The sequence below is a fragment of the Macrobrachium nipponense genome, chromosome 17 (assembly GCF_015104395.2).
Source record: "Macrobrachium nipponense isolate FS-2020 chromosome 17, ASM1510439v2, whole genome shotgun sequence".
Lineage (NCBI taxonomy): Eukaryota > Metazoa > Arthropoda > Malacostraca > Decapoda > Palaemonidae > Macrobrachium > Macrobrachium nipponense.
In genome coordinates, this window is record NC_087210.1 from 81,369,854 (window position 1) to 81,392,001 (window position 22,148).

The window sequence follows — 22,148 nt, forward strand, 5'->3', positions numbered from 1 at the left end:
CTACCCGGGCTACGTGTTTTAATCGTGCTGGATTGCCCCTTCCTATTGCCTCCCTTAAAGAGATGAGAACATTTAGTAGTTCTAGATTCAGATTGGTACAGAAATGTGTAGTGACGACTTCTATGGGATCTCTCTCTCTCTCTCTCTCTCTCTCTCTCCTCTCCTTCTCTCTCTCTCTCTCTCTCGCAGTCTCTCTCTCTCATCCTCTCTCTCCTCTCTTCTCTTTCTCCTCATATATATATTAGATATATTATATATTATATATATAACTTAATATATATCATTTATAAGAAAATTTTTTTGTTTTTAATTGCATTATACGAAAAGAGATGGACTTGGATAATATCTCTCTCTCTCTCTCTCTCTCTCTCTCTCTCTCTCTCTCTCTCTCTGTATATATATATATATATATATATATATATATATATATATATATATATATATTATATATATTAATTTATAAGAAAAGTTTTGTTTTTAATTGCATTAAACGAAAGGAAATCGACTTTAAATATGCAGTGAATATTTTGTTATAAACGGAAGTTAATTAGTTAGTCTGCGTATTCACTCCCATGATTATATTTATGTGGGTGTGAATGTTTGTGTTGTATGCTTGTGTGAGGTACTGTTTACAGATGCTTGTGCATAAGTGTGCGTGTATGTGTGCACTAGCTCATGTTTGTGTGCGTGTATGTGTCTGAGATGTATACTCAATATTGTCTGTATTCTCACCCATTGTCCTTCTATTCACCAAGGCCGCATTTAAGGAGTTCGTCCGTCACTTGAATGGGTAAATGTTGTTCCAAGGCGACCAAAGAACAACAACCCGGAGGGGAGGAGGAGGAGGAGGAGGAAAAGGGAGAGGAGGAGGAGATCTTGCTGGAATTAGTAGATCCAGAAGGAGGAGAAGTCATCGAAGACATGACGGGCGGGACTCTAGTCGTGAGGAACCCCGCCAGCGGTAGGTGGCAGGTGACCACCACCCGGGAGATCCCCATCAGGAAGGTCGCGGGTACCGGGCAGAGGAATGGCTCCGGGGGCGTCGCGGCGCCCGGCGCCTCCTCCGTCGTCACGAAGACGTTCCGCGTCAGCGGTAACGGCGGGGGAGGAGGGGCGTCGTCGGCGTCCTCCAGCACCACCATGGTGACCAAAAGGGTCACCGGAGACGGGTCGTCTCCGCTCCTGAAGCAGAGGGTTCCTCCTGCTGCTGCTACTACTGCAGGATTTGGAGGACGATTCACTGCGACGTCATTCGGGAACAACAACGTCATCAGAAACAACATGAAAAACAACGCTAATTCTTCGTCTTCTTCTGTCTTCACCATCGCAACCCCGAGGTAAACAGCATCAACAATATTATATGAATATATCTCTGCATGGAAACCAGCAACAACAACAACCCCGCCATCTTTCTTTCTCATTTTCATCAATAGTCTTAATCTGCTCTCAGCGTGCATGGGGCTCCTTCTAACCAAGGCCCACTTAGAGCTGTAAGTGGCTCCTGCTTCTAACAAGACTAACACCGCATGCGGATCTGAGCGACGCCAGATGTCCTGAGCTTGAATGACTAACAATCAAAGCGCTCCAGAGTTCATCCTCTGGCTTTCTCAGTAACCGACGTTTCCTTATTAACTTTTCAGTGCTCAGGCATTATTGCTGACGACTACTTTTCTCCAGCTCCAATCTGCTTTTGGTTATTGGCGAATATTTTGAAATATTAAGTTTATCACTATTTTTATTGCTGTTATTGTCATATTGAGTTGAAATTGCAGGTAAGTTATTAATAATGTGGTTTTGATTATCTTGTATTCATACCCGAATATGGTTGTTGGGTATCCGGGTTACCTCAGAGGTATCAAGTTACCTCAAGGGTATCCGAGTTACTTTAGGGGTATCCGAGTTACCTCTGGGTTATCCGAGGTACTTTAGGGGTATCAAGTTACCTCAAGGGTATCCGAGTTACTTTAGGAGGATTGAGTTTCCTCAGGGGTATCCGAGTTACCTCAGTGGAATGTAAGGGTTGGGAATCGAGGAATATATGAATCTTTACTCCCAGTTCCACATTGCAAATTTCAGGGCACTTGATTGATGTATCTTGTCACTTTTCGATTCAGTTTTTTTTTTTTTTTTTTTTTTTTTTTTTTTTTTTTTTTTTTTTTATTTTTTTTTTTTTTTTTTTTTTTTTTTTTTTTTTTTTTTAATTTTTTTATCAGTGAATCAGCGTGAGGGTCTGATCTCGGCTCATTCTCAATTATCACAAAACGTTCAAGATAAAATAAAAAGATAAAAAAAAAAAAGGAAAATGCAAACAAATGAGGTTATAATTTAACCAAGTGGCCCCTGCCTTTTGACCAGTTTTCTGAGAAAACCTGATATAATTTTATGCACAGTTATTTAATTAAACAGAACAAAAAGACAGGAATACGGTCAATTTTAGCTGCAAACCCCTTGCATATTTTCACTCTTACACCTTACTTTCTATACCCTATCCTTACGGTTATTTCATAGTGCAATTGCGAGGTTTTCCTTCTGTTACACCTTTCAAGCCACATTCTCTCTCAAGCTTCCCTTTGAGTGCCGAATGACCTCATAGGTCACAGCGCTTCGCCTTTGGCATAAATTCTATATTCTATTTTCTGTTCAATATTTATAAAAAATCCATTAATTGCTCATGATATATATATATATATCTATATATATATATATTATATATATATATTATATATATATATATATATATTATATAGAATGAATTGAATGTAGAATTTAGCCCAAACACCAAGCGCTGGGACCTGTATGGCCATTCAGCGCTGAAAGAGAAATCGACGGTAAGATTTGAAAGGTGTAACAGGAGGAAAACCTCAAAGCAGTTGCACAATGAAACAGTTGTTAGAGAGGGTGGAAAGTCAGAAGGAAGAGAAAATGTACAGAGGTGCAGTAAAATAAATGAAAAGAGGTTGCAGCTAGGGGTCGAAATGGACGCTGGAAAAACCCTTTAAGTAATGCCTACAGTGCACCACGTTGAGGTGTACTAGCGTGTTGAATCTTCGACTCGAACAAGCATGCACATCATCTCTCAGACGCAAGACTCAATCAATGGCTCGTTCGTGAAGAAGTTCGTACTATTGCGACAGTTATTGGTCAACCCGAATTTCCTCTGTACATATTTTATCTTCTGTGTTTTTCATTCCTAAAATTAATTATAAAGACATAATTAGATACATCTTCATATGTGTTCAATGAAAGTATCAATTTTATATTTCCGCCGGTTGTCTTCTTTTCATTTTATTCTGAAAAAATTCTTATTTTATTAATAGTAAACTTAGCATCTTAGTTTCAGCGTTGTTATGAGACTTGGAAAATTGATTACCCTCTTCCATTCACTTGATTCGTAGTAGTACTTTAATTACTACAGCCACAGAAATTACAACCGAGCTCCGGAATATCAATTATCGATTCGTCAGCCGTACCCTTCCATGTTTGTCCGGTGATGAAAAAAAAAAAAAAAAAAAAAAAAACTCGGGTGACTGTACTGTGTCGTCTAGACTGGCCAGTTGTCCATTGTCATGATTATTATTATTATTATTATTATTATTATTATTATTATTATTATTATTATTATTATTATTATTATTATTATTATTATTATTATTATTATGTTGTTGTTGTTGTTTGTTGTTGTCATGTCGCACAAAAGCCGAGAGTGATTTTTGAGGCGTATTTTGAAATCGTACCCACAAACACGAAGGGTTCATCTCCCCCAGTGCCAAATTTTTTTAAAGTGGGTCGCTTCATTGGCACAGGCTTGATTTTGTTGTTTCGTCTAGGGTGTAGTTTTGCTTCTTATGGTGTTCCCACGGTTGTTTTGATCGTTCTGTCCCTGCTCTGAGGGCATTCAGATGTCGCTTGGTGTAATGATCATATTTCCGGAGACACCGGACTGGAGTTATCTTCGTTTTTTTTTTCTGGATTTTTAGAAAGCAGATGCTGTGGTTTGGTCTTGAATACGTTGGGGAAACATCGAAGACGTTGTTTTTCACTGATGGAAATTACGAATTATTCTTCTTGGAATACGGAAATAAATATATATATGTGGCATCGTGCCTGCGCTGTTCCACGCCTCCCTGGAAATTTCCCGTTCTGTCCGTTTTCCGTGTTGCGGGAACAGACTCTGGAACCGTTGCATCTCGCGAGATAGTCTTGGAAAAGTACCTCATAATGTACTTTATCATTTCTTATGGTTGTGGTGATCGTCCTGTCTGGAGATTCGAACGAACCGACATCAAGAAATTGATTTTCTTCACCGCACCCAAAACTTCCTGGAACAGCTGCTGGAACACCCGCTGGTGGCTGCGACGAAACATGCAATGTTGCCGCCATAATTTCCATAAATAATATTAAAAATTCGTCCCTTAACGCAGGGAAATTAAGACGGGAAATACTCTTTTTCCATCTTTAAAATGAGAGACACGAGAACACCCAAACCAATTGAAGACAAGAGGCTACTTTTTCCCGGACGTGCGAGATCTGGAGTCAGTATTCGCCTAGACAGGCGAGACACGAGACGTACTCTTGGCAGTTGTGGGGGGAGATCCTTCGACAGCAGGAGGAGAATCGCTCATTCCAGATACGGCCACCCATCCATCCACACACCATGCCCCTCACGTTCGATCACGGGCTCGAGATCTCTAGGCCTAAAAGACGGTATATCTGTGCACGCCGCTGTTCCTTTTAGCATATGTCGCTTGCTCGTTCGAGACATTTTAATTTTTTTTTAATTTGGCATGGTTATAATATCCTTCTTTTAAAAAATTTTGCTTCTCGTGCTATTTGCTCTAAGAATGTGATTACAGGATCCTTGCATTCTGTAATGGGTCAATGCTTCTCAGTGTGGCTATAAAAATGCTTATTTTTTCGTTACATGTTTTATATTTTGTGGCGCGGTTGCAGAATTCCTTTTAATTGCTCAGAACTGTCAACCGCTGTCAGTCACGAACGCTTGTGAGTGGAAATGTCTTACGAGGCCATTTACCCTTCGATACGTCACCTTGGGCCAGAGAGAGAAAGAGAGAGAAATATAAATTATTGCTTGCTATTGATCCGGCTGGGCCTTCTTCTTCATGGCCGTCGTCAGCTACTGCTGCTGCTGCTGCCTGCATGCCACCATGCGTAGAAGCGTGCTGGTGGTGTTGGCGCCGAAACAGCAGTCTTAACCCGGTGCTCTCGCGAGGAACATTACGCCGATACTCCGGGCGTTTCAAAGCCACCTGCCCTTTCCCCTCGCAGGTCCTGTACCTCCTTGGCTGTGTGCATCCTTTAGGCGTGTCTCGGTTGATAGCAGCTTTCCCCCTCTCCCCCCCGTCTAGCCCCTGTGCCTGCTGGAACGATTTCCAAGTCCCTTTTTTTCGTGGATTCAAGTTCTGGCTATTTTCTTCGATTCCGAGTTGACCAATAGGCTCTATGGTTCCGTTATCCGGCGAGGATTCCAGCCTAAATGTCTTGGAACGTTCGTAAAGTGCACGTGACATGCTCCGTCCCCTCCTCCAGACGGTACGTGAAGTGGTCCAAAGTGAAACCTCCTTAATTAAGAGAATCTTCCTAAAGTGACAGTTTTCCCCCCTTTCCAAAAAAACAGCTCTTCTGGTGTCGTGAAAAAAGCTCTTTGGCATTAAAGCCGCCGTCATGGCTGTCAACAGGAGCATCTCGGCAGCGAGTTCCCAGCTGTCTTCGTACCACTGCACGTGCCCGTGCCACAAGGACAGGCAGCAGAGTGCCCTGAGCGCTTTCAATTCCCCCGTCTCCAGCATCATCCCCCCTCATTTCAAACTCGGACGCCACGGGACGACTCGAATTTCGTGGTCGAGGTACAACACGCCGAAGACGAGGGAGGTGGCCAGCATCATCAATTCCCCGAGAAATATGGGGGTCTCTGTGACGTCCATAGACCTGCCGGGCTACGACTCCGAGGGGTCGAAGGGCTCCGGGGTCTCTCGTTATACGGGGCGGCACGTGAGACCCACGGCGGGGTCTATTATGCACACGGGGCAAAGGAGCATCTCCGACACGAGTTTCGGGTCAAGACGGAGCAGTATGGGGCCAGGGAGTGGGAGGTAAGGATTGGAGGATTGGAGAGGATGTTCAGCTGGTCGTTGTCATTATTATTTATTTGTTTGTGTGATTAGTTGTGTTTTCACGACATGCAAAACATGGAGTCACGATGTTGCAAACACCAGTATTATAGAAATGACCTTTGGTAGTAGTGATTAAATGGGTAACTTATTATGTGTAAAATTCCTATACAAGTATGTCAAGACATGTTTTGTTTATGTCAATCTTATCTTAAATGAAAACCAGTTAAGCTGTCTCAGGGCTTGTTAATTTCTTTTGAAATGATTAAACTAACTCAATCTAGAAATAACGTCAACCACTCATTTACCCCTGATCAGTTTTAATATCTTTGAAAAGATGGAACGACTCTATCTTGGAATAACTTACGCCACCCATTTACTTTGGAAGGAATTCAAACCGATCGTTTTTAATTACTTTAAAATGATGAAACATACTCAGTCACTCATTTACCCCTGATCAGTTTTAGTTCTTTAAAATGATGAAACTAACTCAGTCACTCATTTACCCCTGATCAATTTTGATTTCTTTAAAATGACGAAACTACCCCAGTGTAGAAAAACTTAAACCACTCATTTGCCTACGAAGAAGTTCGACTCGATCAGTTTTAATTACTTTAAAATGATGAAACAAACTCAATCACTCCTTTACCCCTGATCAATTTTATTTTTTGTAAAAGGACGAAACTACCCAAATGTAAAAAAACTTAAACCACTCATTTACCCACGAAGAAGTTCGACTCGATCAGTTTTAATTTCTCTAAAATGACGAAACTTCCGCAATCTAGAAATAACATGAACCATTCATCTGCCTACGAAGGCATTCAAATCGAATAGTTTATAGAAACATAGAAACGGAACTAAGTCGCGAACGGGCCTGGATCAGGTAAGGTCGCGTGCGTTTCCATGGTACTTGTTGATCCAACGACGTTTGTGCATGTGTCAGCTGTAGGCAGCCAGCCAGCAACCCCTTGTCGGGTCGCACCATAACCTAGGTTACCGTAGCATGCTTTCCTTCTTTCCTTTCACTCGCTGCCTGCTTGGCGTCAGTCGCTGGAAATGCTGCTTGCTGCTGCTTGCTTGCTTCCTTTGGGCTTTTTATTCTTACCTGCTTGTGTGTTTTTGTTTTTTGTGCTTTTCAGTTACTTGTGACGTCATTTCTAAGTTGAGAGCATGATTGTGACGTAACGTCCGTAATGTATAGATGAATCAGAAGCTCGCTCTCTCTCTCTCTCTCTCTCTCTCTCCTCTCTCTCTCTCTTCTCTCTCTCTCTCGCTCTCTCTCCTCTCTCTCTCTCTCTCTCAACCTTCTCAGATAATTACACAAGTCGTATGTGATCATGAATATATATATATATATATATATATATATATATTGATATATATATATATTAATATATATTATTTATCTATATATATAGATATATATATTATACATACAGATGATATACACACATATATATTATATATTCACAGTCCAATGTATAGAAACATACACACATACAGTATATATATATATATATGTGTATAATATATATATATATATATAATATATTCATAGTCAAATATTGTATAGAAATATGAGAGAGTGGAGAGAGAGGAGATCGAGAGAGAGAGAGAGAGAGAGAGAGAGAGAGAGAGAGCAGCAGCCCCTTAGGGGACCTGAAATCATCACCACAGTATTAAGGTCACAATCTTTATCCTACCCTCCTTGCCCTTTTATGTTTAGGGACACGCCCTCTGGTCCTTTACCGCTCTCAGGTGTCGCTGGACACGTGATTTCAGCCAGGTGTGTAAAAAATCAATCTTAAACGTATTTCTCTTTTCATTCATTTTTGTTTTTGGAAGGAAATATTTTCCAATCTCCATTTCACATTCTCTTCCACATGTTGTCTTTGTTATCTACTGTCTCCCAATTCTAATTTATGTTTTTATTATTTAGTAAGTGAGTTTACTTCTTCCTGTATATCCTGTTACTTTCTGTTACTTCTTTCAAAAGAACACTTCCTTGGAAGCTCGAATTTCAAGTCAGTGGCCCCTTTGGTTGGCTTGTTCCATATGAATAGGGCTCATCTTCTGAATGATAAAAATAATAACAAACTGAACGTTTTATGTTTTCTCTGCTTCCCCGTGTCCATTTCGGTCTTATATCTTTACTGAACCATACTTTAACATTTTATCCTATAATTGTGCTTATCTAGATAGCTAGATAGTTTCATTATAGATTATTATATATATATATATCTATATATATATATATAATATATATATAATAAAAGCCTCCAAGTTGTGTAAGATCAGTATCGTAGAATGTATTATGATCTAAGTTGTGCAATTCTCCCTCTCTCTCTCTCTCTCTCTCTCTCTCTCTCTCTCTCTCTATCTCTCTCTCTTCTCTCGTCTCTCTCGCTCTCTCTCTCTCTCTCTTCCTCTTCTTCTGCTCTCCTCTCTCCTCCTTCCTCCTCTCCTTCACTTCTCTCTCTCACAAAGTCTCTTAAAGTGCATAATAAAGTAACCTTCAGTACTTTCAAGTAGCCTAATATCTATATCCATATTCGGACTTTCAACCTCACCCACATAGACCTATCAATTTCAGGCGTCAGAATTATCAGATCTCCTCTATTATATCAATTCAGAAGTTCCGTAGGCCTTCAGTTAACATTTTTCTCTTAGTCTCCATATCAGAATACTCCATTTCCTTCAAGCATGTCATTCTGTTTGTAGGCCTATAATTTCCTACGAAGAAAACTCGAATACCCCCCCAATTGCATCACGTCACAGATCTGTGACATTTGCCTGGAACGTAAAGGAACTAGTATAATTCTGGGCCTGGAATCTGGAAATAAATTTTAGGTTTCCATTACAGATCTGTGACATTCACCTCGATCTTATCAGAACTACCTTTGGGTCTGGCATCTGGAAAGAAATTTTAGGTTTCCATTACAGATATGTGACATTTACCTGGATCTTGTCATACTACCTTTGAGTCTGGAATCTGGAAAGAAATTTTAGGTTTCCAGCACAGATTTGCGACATCCGCCTGGAACGTGTCAGACCTACTTTTTGGTCTGAAATTTGGAAAGAGACTAGGTTTCCAATACAGATCTGGGACATAAGATCTAGAACTTCCTTTGGTTCTGGAATCTGGAAAGAAATTTTAGGTTTCTAGTACAAAACTGTGACTTAAGATCCAGAACTTCCATTGGGTCTGGAATCTGGAAAGAAATTTTAGGTTTCCAGGCAACGAAGTCTTGCAATTTCCATAATTTCAGAGGACTTGCATGTTCATCGATCTAGCCAGCGATTGCATGCTGTGTGCAATGTTGAGTATTTATTTAACCGGTGGTTGCTACGATGCAGGCACCTTGGTCCTGTGTTTGTTCGGCTTAGTTTGTCACCAAATGATTATGTCATCTTATCTATTTTTTATTGTTAGAAGTTTGAAGGTGTTTTGGGCAATTCTTATGCCTTATAAGTGACAGATTTTCTTTCGATATAAAACAGGTTTCGCGTGTTAAACTCACTCTCTCTCTCTCTCTCTCTCTCTCTCTCTCTCTCTCTCTCAATAAACCGGTTAGTAACAATTCTCTCTCCCTCTCTCACTATAGATCCCTGGTAAGTTACAGATTGTCCTTTGATACAAAGCGGGTTAGTATCTCTCTCTCTCTCTCTCTCTCTCTCTCTCTCTCTCTCTCTCTCTCTCTCTCTCTCTCTCTCCAGAACCCTGATAAGTTACAGATTGTCCTTTGATATAAAGCAGGTTGTTATCAATATCTCTCTCTCTCTCTCTCTCTCACCCCAACAGATCCTTGATATCTTTCAACAGGAATAGAGCACAGCACTGCATGCTTAAACTATAATTTAATTCACTCTTAGTTTGCAACCTAATTCATGAAGATATTATGGCTTTAGATAACACCGCTCTCAGCCATCGGTGATAGAAGTGTCTTACTTACCCTTCGGGGTGGGGCCGGTGGGGGGGGGATATGGGGGGTGCTCCGTGAAATATGGGTGATGCTATCGTCTTTATTTTTCATCTAATGAAAGTTTTTTTCACTTTTACCTTTTGCAGGATGGGCAAGACTATCACCGAGACAGCCACGCGTGTTTTTACCAAAGACGGCAAGGTAAGCTGTGATGTTTGTGGTATTTTTCCTCCATTATCATCTTTCTGACTTGCTCTCTTATTTTCCTTCATTATCATCTGTCTGGCTTGTTCTCTTATTTTCCTTCATTATCATCTTTATGGCTTGTTCTCTCATTTTCCTTCATCATCTTTACGGTTTGGTCTCTTATTTTCCTTCATTATCATCTTTCTGACTTGTTCTCTTATTTTCCTTCATTATCATCTTTATGGCTTGTTTTCGCTTTTTCCTTCATTATCATCTTTATGGCTTGTTCTCTCATTTTCCTTCATTGTCATCTTTTTTAACTTGTTTTATCTTGTTATTTTTTCCTTCATTGTCATCTTTTTGACTTGTTCTCTTATTTTCCTTCATTATCATCTTTATGATTTATCGTTTTCTGTATGTTTCCCGTAATTACTTATTTGGTGGGACTCAGAACTATGTTGCCATTCTTGAATTCATTTGAATTCCATAACTAACATCGTACGACAAAATATCGCCATGAATCTCATTGATGGACGTCAATAGGATTGACTGATGGAACCATTCGTGCGTGGGCTAATGTATTCGTTTGTTTACGAATCAGCTGATTGATTCGTACACGGAACCGTAATAAGATCTGGTTAGATTTCATTGCAAAGTATAAGTCCCTTACCTTATCGTGTCTACAAAGCAGCGCTTCGGTTATTTCCAGTCTTTATGCAAAATAAATAAAAGGTAGACTGACCTAAATTTGTACTTTTGTCCAACTTTGGTTAAAACCAATTCACTTGGTGAATTCAGGAGATGTTCCACGAACGAATCATTTAGTTGTTTGTGCTGCTTAGCGGGGAATATATATCCGTAGACCCTCTTGAATAATTGAAACTCGATCGATTCTCTCTCTCTCTCTCTCTCTCTCTCTCTCTCTCTCTCTGAGAAGTAACTGAAAGGTTAATTCATTAAGAGACTTCTACGTCCAATTCACAATAGTTTTTAAAGTTGAGAATATTCCTCTCTCTCTCTCTCTCTCTCTCTCTCTCTCTCTCTCTCTCTCTCTCTCTCTCTCTCTCTCTCTCTCTCTCTCTCTCTCTCTCTCTGTGAGAGTGCATTTCATAGTGATTAATGCAAAAGAAATTATTGCTTAATAGATTTACAAAATATAATATTTTTTATTTTTTTTTTACAATTTTTAGGAGTGGTTGTTTGATAAAAGCTGTCTCAGTTAAATTCATTGACGTTGATTAGCTGCCATTCGTCTGTGTGGAGAGAGAGAGAGAGAGAGAGAGAGAGAGAGAGAGAGAGAGAGAGAGAAAGTTCAAAATCAAAACCAAGATACTGTATTCCATTCCAAATGTGTATTATATACATTTCAGTGTTAAATTCCTACGTTACTGTTCGTTCTAAAAAAATGCAAGAAGAGAGAGAGAGAGAGAGAGAGAGAGAGAGAGAGAGAGAGAGAGAGAGAGAGAGAGAGAAAACGGCGGTCCCTTTGATCAGCCTTTGTAGAAAAAGTCGCCGACTCATCTGTTGTCGCTGAGACGACAAATAAGAAAGTACCTTTTATTATTATTATATTCCCCGACCTGAAAGAAGGGTTCCGAAGGACCCCGAAGTACCCCACCATCCTGCATCATTCACATTCATAAGCGTCAGACTATTTATCGGTTGTGACAAGGAGATAATGATAATGACTTCGGGCGTCAATTTTGATCTCTGATTGATTGGCGGTGTTGCTGCTTCGTCTACGATCAGATACTTTGGAGGAAGGAGATGAGTTTTTGTTTGTTTCTTTTTTTAAGAATTGAAGACGCCGGGCCACGTTTAATGCGTTTAATGGCTTTTGGGTGGTGAAGGGATGATACTATTTTTACAGTTTTTGGAATCTGGAGAGAGAGAGAGAGAGAGAGAGAGAGAGAGAGAGGAGAGAGAGAGAGAGAGAGAGAGAGAGAGAGAGAGAGAGAGATAATTGATGTTTGGTGGTAAAGGCATAATACTACATTGTAGTGTTTGAAATCATGAGACAGACAGACAGACAGACAGAATCGACATTTGGTGGTAAAGGGATATTAATAGTTTGTGGTTTTTGGAGTCAGTAGAGAGAGAGAGAGAGAGAGAGAGAGAGAGAGAGAGTTAAAAGTCAGTCATTGCATTACATTACAATGCTGATTTTATACATAGTTGTTCGTTCTAAGAAAATGTAAAACGAGACACACACACACACACACACACACACACACACACACACACCACACACAACACACAATCGTTATTCATACATGAATAATGTAAGCAAGACTAACAGAGGAAAAGATGATTTGATCGAATACGTCATTTCCATGTTTGGTTTTTCTTCATATGTCTCTCTCTCTCTCTCTCTCTCTCTCTGTCCTTCATTATATACTTCCTGTTTTCATCTTCCTGAGGTTTTTATTCTCATTAATACACACTATTTTTGCTTCATCTTTTTACCCCATTTCGCTTCGGGATCTTGTATGTCCTTCTGGTCCTCAGGCCTTGATGAAGGACCTTCATTTGTGTTAAAAGCTTAAAAGGAGGTGGTAAAATCTGCTTCTTGCAAGAGTGAAGGGTATATGATTTGAAGAAAACAGAAGGAGAAAGAGAATTCCGATTTTTATTAAAATATATGATTTGAAGAAAACAGGAAGAAAGAGAATTCCGATTGTTATTAGCTTTTTAATCTCGTATCTTTCGTATTCTTATTTGTAATGGTGCAGTGTCCTTTTTTTTCGATCTTCCCAACAGCATTCTCGTGTATGTTTGTGTGTGTATGTGTTGTTTTTGTGGGTATTTCTAATTTTTAAAGGGGGGGGGGGAAGGAGCTGAGAGCTCGTTTCCTTAACTTTCCAGAAAAAAATTTTGGTTATATATCATTGCTCTCTGCGTCATATTCTTTCCTGTAATCTATTATTTTTCATAAACTTTATTCGTCACTTCTTTTATGAAAAAAGAAGTGACGAATGAATTTAAAATTTTATGAATATAATAGATTACAGAAAGGAATGTGATACAATGAGCAATGACAAAAAAAATAATAAGTCGATCATTCAAAAGTCCTTCAGATTTCAACCATGTATTCCTGTACGAAGCTGAATGTCCCTCGAACTGTATTTTAGATTGTTGTTATTTTAAATGAAGGCGATGAGTGTGACCTTCAGGCGTATGCCAACAGATAAACACCAATGGACAACGTTTAGCTCAGCAGAGCTGCTGTGACATTCCAAGACCCTTTGGTCTGGAATTCTAAATTGAAACCGTTCTGGCATTCTGAGCTGAAACTCACTGTGGTATTCTGGATTGAAACTCGTTCTGGAATTCTAAATCGAAACTTATTCTGGAATTTTGGATTGGAACTCGTTCTGGAACTCTAAATTGAAACTTTCTGTAATTCTAAATCGAAACTTAATCTGGAATTCGGGATTAAAACTCGTTCTGGAATTCTGAATGGAAACTCATTCTGGAATTATGGATTGAAACTCGTTCAGGAATTCTAAATTGAAACTCGTTCTGGAACTCTTGAGTTGAAAAATATTCTGGAATTCTGGATTGCAACTCGTTCTGGAACTCTGAATTGAAACTTATTCTGGAATTCTGAATTGAAACTCATTCTGGAATTCTGAATCGAAACTCATTCTGGAATTCTGAAGCGAAGCTCATTCTGGGACTTTGAATTAAAACCTATTCAGGAACTGTGGTTTGAAAATCATTCTCGAATTCTGAATTGATACTCTTACAGGAATTCTGTCTCGAAACTGACGCGTCTATATATTTTTAAAACCAGGAATTTTTGGTTTGTGGTTTTTTGTAATAATAGTTGTAAACAGTGGTTTTTTGTAATAAATAGTTGTAAAAAAAAAAAGGTGGTCAGGTGTGTTCCCTGTTAATGTATAGAAAATGTTCATTTTTCGTGTGAGAATTGTTTGTGGAATGAAGTTAGTTCCCTTCGTCAATAATTAACGTGACCTTTGGTATTTGATATATCTACCATTAGCGTTACTATGGTAAATATGACTTGCGAGCTTTTGTGCGTTGGAACCCGAAGCTGCTCTCTCCCCTACCTTCCACACCGCCACCCATGGCGGACAAACAGGTTTAAAATGAAGTGGTTGGATGTCTCACCTACCCTAATGTTCCCCTACCCGAACCGCACCAGGGTCGGACAAACAGGTTTGCAAAAAAGGAGGGTGGCAGTCTCCCCTACCCTCCCGTTCCCCTACCTACCGTCTCCACCCGGGACGGACAAACAGGTTTGCAGGAGGAGGGTGGATGTCTCCCCTACCCTTCCATACCCCCTACCTACCCCACCCCCACCAGGGCCCCTAATTTTATTATTATTGACCAGACGTAAATGGAACTTAGATTCACCTCCATTAACTACGATCCCAAAATTAAAGACTCCTCATTGATGTATATAAGTTTGAGGTCTTACTTTATACTGCTTTTCTAATCGAAGGTCTCTTAAGTGCGAGTTAAGTGGGGTCTCTCAATTAACTGCCGTAGTGAATTGTTCGCCTGAAGGTCGCTCATGCTATATTCAACGAGTTTTTCTTCTGAAAGCGACCTGTCAGGTAAGGATCAAACGAGCCTAGCAGTACATCGTCGTGACGTCACGTTTATTGATCGATTGCATTGCTGCCTTAACTTATATGGAGAATTTCTCAGTATTGCTCGTGGAGGTAGGGTCTTAGTCAGTATTGCTCATGGAGGGAGGAATATGGAGAATTTCTCAGTATTGCTCATGGAGGTAGGGTCTTTGTCCGTATTGCTCGCGGAGGGAGGAATATGGAGAATTTCTCAGTAATGCCCGTGGAGGGAGGAATATGGAGAATTTCTCAGTATTGCTCATGGAGGTAGGGTCTTTGTCCGTATTGCTCGTGGGAGAGGAATATGGAGAATTTCTCGTATGCTCGTGGAGGAGGAATACGGAGAATTTAGCAGTATTGCTCATGGAGGTAGGAGTATGGAGAATTTCTCAGTATTGCTCATGGAGGTAGGGTCTTTGTCAGTATTGCTCGCGGAGGGAGGAGTATGGAGAATTTCTCAGTAATGCTCGTGGAGGGAGGAATATAGAGAATTTCTCAGTAATGCTCGTGGAGGGAGGAATATAGAGAATTTCTCAGTATTGCTCATGGAGGGAGGAAGTATTGTTAGCAGAGGAAGACTCATTGAACGGCATTGTTTGTTTGTTTATTTACCTAACGATTCAGTAAACAGTCGCAACTCAGATTTAGGGAAATGATATGTCTTAGTCTTGCCTCTGCTTGATGTCGTGGTCACTTAAGTGGGAAAATAAAGTGAAGGAAAAGATAAGTTTAAAAAAAGTATGAAGGTTAAGTAAGAAAGATGCCTTAAAAAAGTTATTTGATTGCTTAAAACTCAACCATTCCTGTACGAGTATCAATTCAGAATTGAATTGATCAATTCAGAATTGAAATCTAATTGTTTTCCAATCGTCTACTTCAAATTTCAAACAAAAAAAGTATTGATGTATTGGCAAGCAGAAAGTTAAAAAAAAAAAAAAAAGTACTCTTGATGTTTGACAAGCAGAAAGTAACAAAAAAAAAAACGTCTTGGTGTATTGGCAAGTAGAAATTAACAAAAAAAAGCTTTGATGTATTGGCAAGCAGAAAGTAAAATAATAAGTCTTGATGCATTGGGAAGCACAAAGTAACAAAAAAAAAAGTCTTGATGTATTGGCAAGTAGAAAGCAACAAAAATGTTTTGATGTATTGGCAAACAAAAAATAAAATAATAAGTCTTGATGTATTGGCAAGCAGAAAGCACAATAATAAGTCTTGATGTATTGGCAAGCAGAAAATAATGTACTTTCATTCAACGTCAAACTTAGCTCGGTAAACTTTCTCTTATGACTCCCATTGTCGGTGAGAGCGGCCTTGTGGATTTTGTATGTGGATTTTGTATGAGTCTGTAGGACTTCCTAGGGAGCAGTAATGTGAATCGAGGAAAAGTTAAATCGTTTATTTGTAGTGGAATGTTGACTGGTTCCGGGTGGTTGTTTGACCACGAAATATATATATCGGTAACCCAGTTTCGTGCGCGAACGCTTACTTCAGTATTCGTGCCATTATTCCGTTGATTAAGGTATCATGAGTACAAATTTCGTCTGTTTTGTGTGGGGGAGGGGGCCTGTTGGGGGTTGGGGGGCTTTAGTAAAGGCCCCTCTGATATAGGTCATCTATAGTATGTAATAGTAATACCCACAATGCCCTCTGAAAACGTCTCAAATTCATGACCCATTTTCGATACACCTTTCAAAACAAAGCCTGAGCATCCGTAGGGGGTTAGTGCCGTCAGGGCCTCTCATGCGGTGCACTGTAGACATTACTTAAGGTTCTTCGCAGCGTGCCTTCGGCCCCTTAGCTGCAGCCTCCTTTCATTCCATTTTACTGTACCTCTTTTCATATTCTATTCCGTCTTACTTTCCTCACCCCTCTCCTTTCAAACCTTTTCACTTTCAATTTTCGTTTCAGCCCTGAATGACCTCATAGGTCCCAGTGCTTGGCCTTTGGCTTAAATTCTATATTCATTTAAATTCAAATTGAAAAAAGCCTAAGATCCAAATGAAAGAAATATAAAGTAATTGTGATGCCCGGTGGTAGGATTCGAACCGGCATCCAGAGTATCAGAATGGGGTCACGTTGCCAACCTGACCACTAGATTATCTGTGTGTGAAAACTTCTCAGTTGATTTGTATTTGTCATAGCTAAGAAAACCTTCTAGTCAATGTCTGATAATTTTTCCTTCAGTCCTCTTTGGTCTCTATGGCTTAGTATCCGTAATTTTGTTTTTATTAGATAATGTGAAAGCAATTTATTGAAAAGAAATAGATTGTATTTCTGAAGAATTCAAAAGAATAGGAGAAACTAAGAAAGCAAAATTTATACACCTATGTTGTTGATGTTGTTGTTGTTATTATTATTATTATTATTATTAAAGCAGTTCCCTAAGAGGGAAAATGGAATATTCAGTATCATTTATTTGATAACACAAAGAGAGAGAGAGAGAGAGAGAGAGAATTATATCAGCGCAAGTTCCTTAAACTATGAATTATCCTTTCGCACTTTTTTACATCGAGAGAGAGAGAGAGAGAGAGAGAGAGAGAGAGAGAGAGAGAGAGAGAGAGAGAGAGAAATAATAGCACGGTATTCAACCTTTATCCATAGATACTGAGGAGATCCATTCCTCGTTAAGAAAAAAAAAAGTCGATATACATCAGCTGTAGTGGACAAGGCCCTTGTTAAAGTGTTTACAAACTCTCTACGTAACACTTCCCTACCAGCTTAATTGCTTGGTTCGACGTTTTGATGACGTTTGCAAACAGGTCTTATTCCTCTCTCTCTCTCTCTCTGTCAAGGTCTTTCCCCCTGAGATGGGTCAACACATTATCTTGGGATATCGACTTATCGATTTGGTGATATGCCACCTTAGCGGTTGTGGTAAGCTGTAGTTATTTGTATTAATTGAATGGTTACGTTATTTAATTATTGTTGTAATTATCCTTTCGTTATATCCAGCGAAGGCGAATTTCTAATCATTTGTTCGGAATGCGAAAGAAGGCTGTCATGCATTTGCAATATGCTCCGGCGAATAACTACATTGTTGAAAATATTTGTACAATATTTAATCTTTTTCCATTCGGCCCCTAGCTGCAACACTTTCATTCCTTTTATTCAATTTCCCTTTCAGCGCTGAATGACATCGTAGGTCCGAGAGCTTGGCCTGTGGGCTAAATTTTATATTCCATTTCATCATTTTTAGCAGCCAGAGTGGTATTATGCCTGATACCAGAAGACGGCACACTGTTTGCAGTGTCAGCAGCGTCTGTAGATAAGTTTTAACTGGTCAGGAGGCTCGTTGCAGAGTGAAAATTAATAGTTCACTCTCTCGACGTGGTTCGGAAGTCACGTAAAGCCGTTGGTCCCGTTGCTGAATAACCACTGGTTCCATGCAACGTAAAAACACACTTAAACAAAATTAATAAATTAAAAGAAACGATGTTGATTACCACACATGTGTCTCTCTAAGATGTTGCGACATGGAGCTGTCTCAGCGAACTTTTAATCTCTCGACTTCTATACCCGTCGTGTATATTCTATCAGCTGCGTGGGATAGATAGTCGAAGGTTGAGGTTGATTTTCCAGACTTGCTGAATAAACTTTGTGGTTTTTGGGGGGTAATAAAAGTTTATGGTCCTCCTCGTATAGCTGCAAATGGAAACACGTATTATTTTTCTCCTCCTCCTCCTCCTCCTCCTCTTCTTCTTCTTCTTCTTCTTCTTCTTCTTCTTCTTCTTCTTCTTCTTCTTCTTCTTCTTCTTCTTCTTCTTCTTCTTCCTTTAGATTGAATTCAGCATGTTTCTGTGGTTTCGGTGGCGATACACCTATAGGGGGATTAAATGTAATTGTTAAGTGGTTGTATTCTATAATGATAATCATAGGCATTTTCCATTTTAGAATATTTATCCTGCCATTCCTTTATTTTATGGATTTCTCCGAATGGTGGTTGTTTTTCTAGTTTTTTTTTCAGTTGTTTTATTTTGACTGTTTACACTAACACATTACCTGTAGTGGCTGGTGTTTTTTTTCTTTTTTTCTTTTTTTTACACCAACACATTACCTCTAGTGTTTTTTTTTTACACCAACACGTTACCTCTAGTGTTTTTTTACACCAACACATTACCTCTAGTGGTTGTTCTTTATTTTATTTTTTTTACACCAACACATTACCTCTAGTGGTTGTTTGTTGTTTGTTTCTACACCAACACATTACCTCTATAAGTCCGACAGATCTAAACTGATAGATTGTTTACTTCCTTGGGAAAAATCTGTTGCCAGTTTTCTCTTAACCTTTAAATCGTCCCCTTCTTAAGTCCTCAGCCATCTCCCAGCGAGGCAATATTTTGGACAGCACCTAATGAAACTGACCGTATAAATCGTAATCCGTAAATGACTTATACCCTTATATTTTGCCTATTATATTACATATTTTATATGATGATGTTTTTCATTAAAAGTAATAAAAATCGGCAATTGCCATTCAGTATGCATGTCTTATGACATTTTCTTATAATCCTGCCAGTAGATTACTTCTATTTATTCTTTTTTATTATTTGAATTTTCCGTCTGCCATACTATCCATTTCCTAAACAAGTTTGTAATATTTTGGATTTCATTGCTCTTCATTTTAGGTTTCCCCTTCATTCTAATTCATCAAGTTATGATTTACTTGAATTTCATTTCCTTTTTCACTCACGGTCTAATGCGTGTAACAATTTTTACTTTCTATAAGGTTGTTGCACATAAACTCATCATTAGGAGAAAAAACTTATTTACAATAGTTATCGCAAGAATTGTAATAATATGATTCTATACAAAATGTACATTACGAAGAATCTTCGTCGTCAGATGATCTTACTTTAATAACAGCTATTCTTTGCAGCATCGCATGTTTGCAAGTTATCGGAATGCTTAACTGCATTTGCCCGTTTCACAGCGTGCTTTCCGTAGGAATAAATTAATTTTCCTACTGACTATTGTTAAAGCAAGATGTCATTCTTTTTGGCGCTAGAGTTCTCAGCTATAGACCGGGCGGTGGGGGTTATACAAAAGGTAGCTTAAGAGATAATTCCTTTAAACTTCATGGTTTAATAGGCTTGGCCCACCTGCATATCTCATGTCAAAGGTAAAAGGAAAAGTGGCAACGTTTTTCGAAATCTGTCACGTTTATAAATGCGATTTCTCATTTTATTTACAAATAAAATTATAATCACAATATGTGAACGCTGAAGTCCAGCAAAACATGCTAAAAACTTTAAACTACCGATTTATTGATTCATGTGTTATAAAGTAAGGTATTTAAGCCTGGATACTGGTAAAAACAGGGTTTTTACCCAAAGACGAAAACAATCTATCAGTTTAGATCTGTCGAACTTATATAGTGTTTTTTCTTGTTTTTACACGAACAAAATAAAATTAAATATAATAAAAAATATAATATAATCTACACAGATGCTGCAGTGGAAGTTTATAGAATTATCTCTCTCTCTCTCTCTCTCTCTCTCTCTCTCTCTCTCTCTCTCTCTCTCTCTCTCTCTTCTTCTTCTGTGTCGTTGACGCTTTTACTCGATTTTCTTCCTTCTCTCTCTCTCTCTCTCTCTCTCTCTCTCTCTCTCTCTCTCTCTCTCTCTCTCCCCTTTTTTATGTCGCCTTATTCCATGTTCGTGGCGCCGGCATCTTTCTCCAATTGTCACTATTAGCGCGATAAGAATCACATACGGAAGATTTGCGTGTTACGCTCCCCTGGACTATATGTACTGACGATCTCTGCCTGTGAGATTAGATCTGATGTTATAAGTACTCATGCAGTCATCGTGACAGTTTAAGTGCACGTACACTTATAGACACATTTCATGTGGTTATTCGTGTACTTACAGAAGTATCCGTGCTTGTAAAAATCTAGGGCACTTGGATGCATGTAATTTATTTTTCGATATACTCATGTAACGGGTTTTGGTTTCTCTCTCTCTCTCTCTCTTCTCTCTCTCTCTCTCTCTCATGAACGGATACTGAATCCCCCATTTTCTCTCTCTCTCTCTCTCTCATGACGGATACTGAATCCCCCATTTTTCTCTCTCTCTCTCTCTCTCTCATGAACGGATACTGAATCCCCCATTTTCTCTCTCTCTCTCTCTCTCTCTCTCTCTCTCTCTCTCTCTCTCTCTCTCCATGATCGGATACTGAATCCCCCATTCTCTCTCTCTCTCTCATGATCGGATACTGAATCCCCCATTTTCTCTCTCTCTCTCTCTCTCTCTCTCTCATGAACGGATATTGAATCCCCAGTTCTCTCTCTCTCTCTCTCTCTCTCTCTCTCTCTCTCTCTCTCTCATGAACGGATATGAATCCCCCACCCCCCAGTTCTCTTCTCTCTCTCTCTCTCTCTCTCTCTCTCTCTCTCTCTCTCTCTCGTCTCTCCTCTCTCTCTCGTTAACGGATACTGAATGTTCCATTTCTCTCTCTCTCTCTCTCTCTCTCTCTCTCTCTCTCTCTCTCTCTCTCTCTCTCCAATATCTCATTAACGGATATTGAATGCCCCAGTTGTCAGTTGTCTCTGTCTCTCTCTCCCCAATATCTCTCATTAACGGATGCTCTCTCTCTCTCTCTCTCTCTCTCTCTCTCTCTCTCTCTCTCCTCTCAAAAACCTCCTCCATCCATTCAATCATCAGCCCAACGGGGCCACTGTGTACCCTATTGGTAAACGATTCCGACGTTACCTGCCGACTTATTAGTCCTGTTTTTACATTCCACCGTCTTGTTCTGTCTCCTCCTCCCTCCCTCCCTCCCTTCCTCCCTCCCTCCCTCCGTCTTCCGTGAGGGACGGAGGAGGGAGGCCTTTTGTCAGCACAGGATCCTTGACTCTTCCTTCAGCAGCAGCAACAGTCGGCTGTTGCACAAATCTCGTCGGCGGCAGGAAGGTAGTCAAGAGACACAGATATCATCGGAGACGCAAAAAGTTGTCTTCCTCCTCCCTCCTTCCTCGCTACCTCCTCCCCCTCCTCCCTCCCTCCTCCCTCCCTCCTGACCTCCTCCTCCATCCCTCCCTCCCTCCCCTCCCTTCCTCCACCTCCTCCTCCTCTTCCTCCTGCCACCTCCCCTCCTCTTTATTCTCCTCCTCCTCTTCCTCCTACCATGGTCCTGGCATCTTGCTTTCAAAGACCTGGTCCTCCTCCACCTTCTACTCCACCTCCTCCTTTCACCTACCTCCTCCTCCTCCTCCTCCTACTCCACTTCCTCCTCCACATTCTTATCTCCTCCTACTCCTCCTCCCAGGGTCCTGGCATCTTGCTTGCAAAGACCTGGTCCTCCTCCTACTCCAC

General features: G+C 39.8%; 1 protein-coding gene across 4 annotated transcripts in view; it reads left to right on the forward strand.

The window, feature by feature from the left end:
- The window catches only part of LOC135196370 (uncharacterized), a 103,483-nt gene that overhangs the window by 39,105 nt on the left and 42,230 nt on the right, over positions 1 to 22,148 (forward strand). For 2 of the 4 annotated variants that reach the window (XM_064223153.1, XM_064223152.1), the window contains exons 2-3: positions 756 to 1,337; positions 10,198 to 10,252. In XM_064223153.1, the coding sequence (XP_064079223.1) occupies positions 787 to 1,337; positions 10,198 to 10,252 (606 nt within the window). In that variant the 5' untranslated portion in view covers positions 756 to 786. Of the gene's footprint in view, positions 1 to 755; positions 1,338 to 5,651; positions 6,111 to 10,197; positions 10,253 to 22,148 lie in introns of those variants that run through there. The other 2 variants (XM_064223154.1, XM_064223155.1) reach the window with 2 other exon arrangements.